The sequence below is a fragment of the Ipomoea nil genome, unplaced genomic scaffold (genome assembly GCF_001879475.1).
Source record: "Ipomoea nil cultivar Tokyo-kokei standard unplaced genomic scaffold, Asagao_1.1 scaffold2403, whole genome shotgun sequence".
In the NCBI taxonomy this organism is placed as follows: Eukaryota; Viridiplantae; Streptophyta; class Magnoliopsida; order Solanales; family Convolvulaceae; genus Ipomoea; species Ipomoea nil.
This window is the reverse complement of record NW_017618831.1, coordinates 548824-556536: the sequence shown is the minus strand read 5'-3', so window position 1 is coordinate 556536 and position 7713 is coordinate 548824. Positions and strand designations below refer to the sequence as shown.

The window sequence follows — 7713 nt, the reverse complement described above, 5'->3', positions numbered from 1 at the left end:
GTCACCACTTCGCTCATAACTGAGAGACTAAACTCGAATACGACCCTAACTTATGGACTGAGTCGAAACTCGGTTATAACTCAGGGAGATGCAATTTTCCCTTATTATTATTATTATTATTATTATTATTATTATTACACAAGAATATTTTCTTTATACTATTTTTTTCTTTCTCATTCTCAATAATTCTATTTTTCATACCAAACAATGTAATTTGAATTCTTACTTTATTTTTATTGAATTACAATTTTTTTTCCTTAATTCCCTTTTCCAACCAAATATCATGTAAATTTTTCTTCTCATTTCAACATAAACTTAATTGCTATATGAGTTTATTTCCATTCTCCACGACATGCCAATTAATAATTATTTATAATTAAATATTAATTAATAATTTAATATTTAACATATATGGATTTTTACGATACATATAATACCAAATATAAAATACGGTAATATTTTTGTAATTATCAATATATATATAATTAAGAAAATGAAATTATAAAATTAATTAAATCTGTGTTCATCAATGTTTAGAAATTTTCTTAAATACACACACACACACACACACACACACACACACACACACACATATATATATATATATATATATATATATATATATACTTATGTACTATATTAATTATACAAAATTAAAATACTATTTTGTTAATTTCTAAATGTAATATAAATTATATTATAGAATTTATCTAAATACATATTAATAAATATTATATGCATATACAACATATTATACAATAATATAAGAAAATATGTCATATTAAAATTTAAATTACTTATACAATTTAAAATTAATATATTTTTTTAATTTTTAAATATAATTCTTTTAATTATTATTCATATTATTGAAATTATAATATATATGAAACATAAAATTAGTTTAATTATATCGTTTGATTAAGCTCAAGGAGTCACAGAAGTTTCGTTTAATTAAGCTCCTACGCATAACCAAACGAAGCCCTGATTGCATTCTCAAGGACAAGAAAGAAGCAAAACCCTCCAATCCCCAAGCCCTAAAGCTCGGGATAAACACACGAAGAATACAGATTCATCGTTTTGCTCTTCTAGAAGCTACAATTTAACGATGTTTTACAGAGGGTAAGAAGTAATAAGCCTTCTTTTTTATTTGATTTGATTCTTTGTTGTATTGGTACGAAGAATTGAAGTAATTTCTGGGTGGCATTTGGCTTCATATGAATAGTTTACGACGCAGAATCTGATATATTTGGTTATAATAACACTATGTTCCAATCCAAATATTTATAGATAATCCCATCGCCATACTTTTTGCTTGAGCTCTTCCCTGAAAGCAATTCGCTTTTGGAGCTCCAAAACTCTTGCCGGTAGGCGGCGCCATAGATGAACAGCCCTAACTTTATGAGGCACTTTAAGCCCGAACCATACTCATACTAATCCCCCTTCATACTAGACCGGCCCAATTAAGGGGCAAAGTGCTGGCCATTCCGAGTTTGCTCCCAACTGACGAGATTGCACGACTACTCACGCAACCAAGCTGGTTTGTATAGTTTCTTTCTTTGATAACTCAATGAAGAGAAATATGACCAACAAACCGTTGTTCAAATGTAAATAATTTTTTTTTTTTTTTTTTTTTGGGGGGGGGGGGGGGGGGCGGGGGGAGGGGGGGTATAACTTTTTTAAATTGATGTTCTTGCAATTAGATTGTCTTTCTTGGGGCAACCCAGTCAGTTAGTCAGACTAAGTTGGCTATTGGCATTATAAGTTCTACTTTCCGCGTGAGTGGCCTATTGGCCTTCTTAGTTTTAGTTGGATACTATGGACAATCTAGGCTTGTTTACCTCCTTGTGGTCCTTTGTTTAGAGTCACAAGGTGGGGTTTACCAAGTGATTGTGGGGTTTACTAAGTGCACACCTGCGGGTAGTGATTACGGGTCACTCAAAAAAAAAAAAAAGATAGTGACTTTTTGTTTTCATTTCATTTGTTGTTTTTGTTAATCTTTTGCTATCCGGAGAGTAGTTGGGTAATGCATAAGTATCATAGTTTTAAGTACGATTGTACTGGTTTATGCACAATGTAGTTTAAGTAGTGACTGAAGTATTTGATTTATGATTGTAATACAGAAGGCATTTTGATAGTGGTGATCCCAGGGAAATGGGGCTGAAAAGGCAGCGCGTAATGGATGAGGGATCTTCTTTTTATTCGGTTCCGCCAGTTTCAAATTATATTTACAACCCTCCTCCTCCCCCTCCTCCGGATAACCCTTATATTGGCAAGCCTCCAGCTTTTCCTGTTGTTCGACTTCGTGGCCTCCCATTTGGTTGCACAGAGGGTGAGATTGCGGATTTCTTGCACGGTTTGGATGTAGTTGATGTGCTGCTTGTTCACAAGGGCGGTAAGTTTACTGGAGAAGCTTATTGTGTTCTTGGATACCCTCTTCAAGTCGATTTTGCTCTTCAAAGGAACAGGCAGAACATGGGTAAAAGATATGTTGAGGTTTTCAAAAGTGAGAAGAAGGAATATTATAGGGCTGTAGCAAATGAACTCTCAGATGCTCGTAGTGTTTCAGTTCCAAAGGCAAGGTCTTCTGAAGACGGGAGGGGCTTTACTCGTAGTGGTTCAATTCCGAGGGCAAGGTCTTCTGAAGATGGGAAGGACTTGGAAGAACATACTGGAGTGCTACGCTTGAGGGGTCTGCCATTCTCTGCTAGCAAGGAAGATATTATAAAATTCTTCGAGGATTTTTCTCTTTCAGAAAACTCGATTCATTTAACTGCCAATTCAGCAGGGAGGGCAACCGGGGAAGCATTTGTTGAGTTCTCGGATGCAGAAGACTCAAAAGCTGCAATGGCTAATGATAGGATGACAATAGGGAGTAGGTATATTGAGCTTTTCCCTTCATCTCGTGAGGAATTGGAGGAAGCGGTTTCAAGGGGCAGGTAACGATTTTTGCGTCATATCACATATGCTCTTCTATTCAGTAATTGTTAGTTCCTTGCCTTTAACAAATGATTATTCGTTTCATTCTTCTATAAATGCTCAATGAGTTGCCTGTCTCTTAGCTATCTTATTGGCATTTCATTCTTCTATAAATGCTCAATGAGTTGCCTGTCTCTTAGCTATGTTATTGGCATGGTTGAAAAAATCGCTAGGCGCTCCTCGGGTTATTTTTTAAAAATTTTTAGGGTGTGTTTGGTTGACAGGTTTAGCTATCATGAATGGGTATCAAAGTCATTGTTATTGTTTGGTTTGCAGTTTTTTAGAACACTAATATGGGTTTAATTGAAAAACTCATTCCCTAATAAAATAAGGGTTTCATTCCATTATTCCTCCTCAGCCTAATCATTCCCATTCCACCTTACTACCAAACATGCAAAATACTTTCACCAAACCCCATTACCATTACTAAGTATTTGATACCCGTTCCGACTTCGATTCCCATGTGCGAACCAAACACACCTTTAATTTTTTAAGACTTGATAATTATAAACTATTTAATACTAAAATGTTAAATATTAACCTAAAAAAACAACTAGAGTTTGAACAATTTAGGGTTATTTTGCTCAAAACGATGTCATTTTGAGTGAAATAACCCATATAAAAAAGAAGGGAACAATAGCTATTCGGCCGACTAGGCGACCTTGTTGGTGCCTAGACGGCCTAGTTGGTGCCTAGGACTCTAGGGGGCCTAGTTGGTGCCTAGGAAGCCTAGGCGGCCTAGTCAGCTGCCTAGACCACCGATTATGGTGATAAGCTAGGCGGTCGACCAACGTCTAGGCACCGATTAATGGGTGCCTAGGTGGGATTTTTGCCAACATGTGTAGTGGTGCAAATATAATCTTACAAGGTTATGGAAATGGGGTATATTTATTCCACTATGAAACATGTCATGATCTGTTGGAATCCTCAGAATTATTACAGAGCGTAACTTCATTTCTTTACCTGTTTTGAAACCAGATTACTTGATAAACACTCTGATGAGAGGGACCTGACTGAAGAAACATCTGTATTGCGAATGAGGGGGCTACCATATTCAGCAGCCAATGACGATATCAAAACTTTTTTCAAAGAGTTTGTTTTGTCAGACAAGTCTATTCATATCACATTCAATTCCGAAAGGAGGCCTGCTGGAGAAGGATTCGTGGAGTTTGCTAACCCCGAGGATGCCAAAGCTGCTCTGGCCAAGGATAGGATGATGCTTGGGAGTCGGTATATAGAGCTTTTCCCTTCATCGCTCGAGGAGTTGAATGAGGCTGTTTCAAGGGTGCAATGACACAACTTTTTAGCTCTTTTTGGCACAATCTGACTTGATGAATCTTGGGTAGAATGCAGGGAGAATTGCTCTCTTTTTGTTTTAAGTTCCCTCTCAATTCTAGTGATATGAAGTTTTGATCTTTGCTGTCTTGATGGCTTTTTGAATCTACATATATGGCATGACATGCTATTAGGATTTTTTTGAGTACTACTGACTCTGTTATAATGCAGTATCTGTTCATAAACTATTTTCTCAATCTACATATATGACATGCTATTAGGATTTGCACTAGTTTCTTGACTCTTCCTTTCACTTGAATTAGGTATGTTGTATAAGTGAGACCGGGAGGTCGAACAACTCTAGTCTGGTTAGGTGCGAGGCGATTCAAAATGGGAACTTGAAGTGCTGAGAGTGAATTCAAATTGCATATGCGAGGATAACACGTTGCAAATGAGTTGGCATAGTGTTATAGTGATTAGCTAGTTAGGTGCGAGGCGATTCGAAATGAGAATCTAAGGTATTGAGACTTGAGAGTGAATTCAAATTGCGTATGTCATGATACTGTGATAATACATTGTAAGTGAGCTGACATAGTGTTATAGTGATTAGCTGGTTAAACAGTGTGAAATAGTTATGACAATCTTATGTCGAGATGTTGCAAGTCAACTTTAATCGCTACTTACTATGCAATATGACTCATTCAACAATTTCCAACCTATGTCCATTCGAGTTCTTGCAAGCCAACTACTTCACTTGCCACATGCCTATGCAATTTACCCGACGGATCGTTCAACCCGTTAAGATTAAGCCAATCTTCTAGATTTTGCGTTGAAGGTATAGTACTAAATCTACTGTCATGATTATTGTGCCAACTAAATTACTCCATGACTCCATTAAAAAATATTGATACAGTTTGAGTAACCTGAAAAGCCTAAATTATTATTATTATTTAAAAAAAAAAAAAGGAAAAGCAAATAGTCATAGAAAGGCATCTATTTAGAAATAGAATAGTAGTAGAAAGTGGTATATGGCAACCAAAAGAGTTCAAAAAATTCAGTGAAATGCACGTGTGGGTGAGACAATTACACTGACATCAACATTACATTATTTTACTTAAAACCTAAGGCTCTCTCTCTCTCTCAACCTATTGGGAGGTATCCTAAGCTTAAATTCTGAAATTATAAATTATAAATTATAAAATAAATCAGCTGACCTTATAATAACTCCAACAAACTATATATTAAAGTTTTGCCTCCAAAATGGAGTAATGGACCGACCAAATTATATACTTATTCTCATTTTTATTTTTAGTAGAATAGTATATAACTATATATTAAATATTCCGAGTACCGTGTTGGCAAGAATCAAAGTCGTGACTTTCTGGTATGAGAATCATGTTGTACTCACTCAATCAATCTTTCGAGACATGTAAAGACTTTAGTATTATTTTATTTTTTGGTGACTAGACGAACTTAATTATAACTACTATCCGAGGGTATGCGACCCACAATCCAACATGAGAGGTAAAGTGCACTAGGGAGATCTTATATAGCGGGTTCAAGTAAGAGTGTATTGGTAAAAATCAAACTTGTGACATTCTGATATAAAAATTATGCATCATCTACTCGACTAATCGTTTCGGGACTATTATATATATTGTATGATGTGATGGTATATGATTTTCTGAGTTTGTTAATTAAATATTAATTTTTAAAAAATTACTTCGTAATATTTTTATTATTTATTTATTTTGATAAGATTATTCTTATCATATGAAATTCAAACTCAAATCTTAATAGATGGAGTAAAAAGATTCCGACTTCCGAGTAGATAAATATGAAACTTTTGAATCCTTATTCTTAGCCCTTCCCTCATCAATATAAACCCTAATCATCGCTCCCAAAACCCCACTCTTTTCCTTCTTCCTCAGCTCATTTTCTAGGGTTTTCAGAGATCTCTGCGACTCAATTTTCTCTCCATAGCTATATCTCGCCGGAAATCTCCAACTCAATTACTTTCTATCGTTCAATGGATAGCTGTAGAGAAGAGAGACCGAGCGAAACAGAAACGACGACCGTTCCGGCCGCCGTTTCTCCGGCGAAGACCAAGCGGGTTAAGGGCGGCGACGAAGACGAGCATGAAAGCGTGGAGGCGTGCGCGACGCCGAAAGGCGAGAGGTTTCGGATACCGGAAATGAAGACTTGCCCTCCGGCGCCGAAGAAGAGGAGGATGACGTCGCCGAGTTTTACGCTGCAGAAAACGCCGATCACTTTCTTCCTCCCGCCGCCGGACGTTGAGCTTTTCTTCGCGGCGGCGCCGGCGGTTTTCAAAATGCTAGTGTAGTCGATGATACAACACTCTGAGAATGAGGTGAATTTGAATTAATCGAGACTCGATTATGGATACCAATGCATTATGCAAAAAAAAAAAAATGTGATCACATGATTAATAGTTTGTTAATTCTGTGATCTCTTATTAGTTTTTTACATTTTAGAATGTTTTTTTTAGTGAGAATATTAGCAGGATTTAAGGTAGTTATATTTAGGTTTGGTTTAATTTTCTTGTAATCTGTGTACAAATTGCCTATAAATTAAAGTTTTAAGTTATATTATATTGTTGGCTTCTCCAAACTACTTCTTGTATACAAAAGGCAAAGCCCTCACCCCATTCCACCCGATAAGATTATGAAAGAGTAAATCATAATGAAAATTTTCAATTTCTTCTGTTATCTCCTTTCGATTTAAGTGGTAGTCGAACTTTGAAATTTTTTAAATTTTAAAAATTAGACAAAAATATCATTCAATTCCTAGGATTAATAACCTAATGGATCCTAGCTAAGGCTTTTACCATATCTCAAAATGTATGTTTTACTTGTAATTCCTCAATTTTTCGGGTTGTTTAATTTGAAGTTTTTCTTTTAAAGAAAAACCTTGACTCTAGTGTTCTGATGATGTAGCCTTTAACCATATATCTGATTTGAAAAGCATCCATAAAAAGTTTTTTTTTCATAGTCCACTTCAGGTAAAGTTAGGTAAAAAAGCAGAATTTAGTTAAGATATATCCACACACACACACACATATATATATATATATATATATATATATATATATATATATATATATGTGCTAGTTAATTGATTAATATTCCTTTGATATGCATGCATGTGTCACAATCAAGAAGATTATTTTGGAGTGGAAGCTCCAAAAGTGATCGAACTGCCCAAAGTAAGGTGAGTGAATTCTCTTTCCAATTCCCTTTATATATATATATATATATATATATATATATATATATATATATATATATATAGAAACAATTCCCTTTATAGCTAGTTTGTTTGTCGAGTTGTGTTTACTTTGGTCGAGTTTAAATCAAGCTTCTTTGTTGCACATATATATAGGTTTTTCTTAGGCGTTTTGTATAGCTAGCTAGTCCGTGCTATTTATTTTCTTGACATTTT

General features: G+C 35.1%; 1 protein-coding gene across 1 annotated transcript; it reads left to right on the top strand.

Annotated features, from left to right (window-relative positions):
- Positions 1 to 940: 940 nt before the first annotated feature.
- On the top strand, positions 941 to 4456 carry LOC109152367 (heterogeneous nuclear ribonucleoprotein H-like). The gene is made up of 3 exons (XM_019300012.1): positions 941 to 1119; positions 2121 to 2936; positions 3955 to 4456. The coding sequence occupies exons 1-3, from the start codon at positions 1106 to 1108 to the stop codon at positions 4268 to 4270; spliced, it is 1146 nt and encodes a 381-aa protein (XP_019155557.1). The 5' UTR covers positions 941 to 1105; the 3' UTR covers positions 4271 to 4456.
- Positions 4457 to 7713: the final 3257 nt, after the last annotated feature.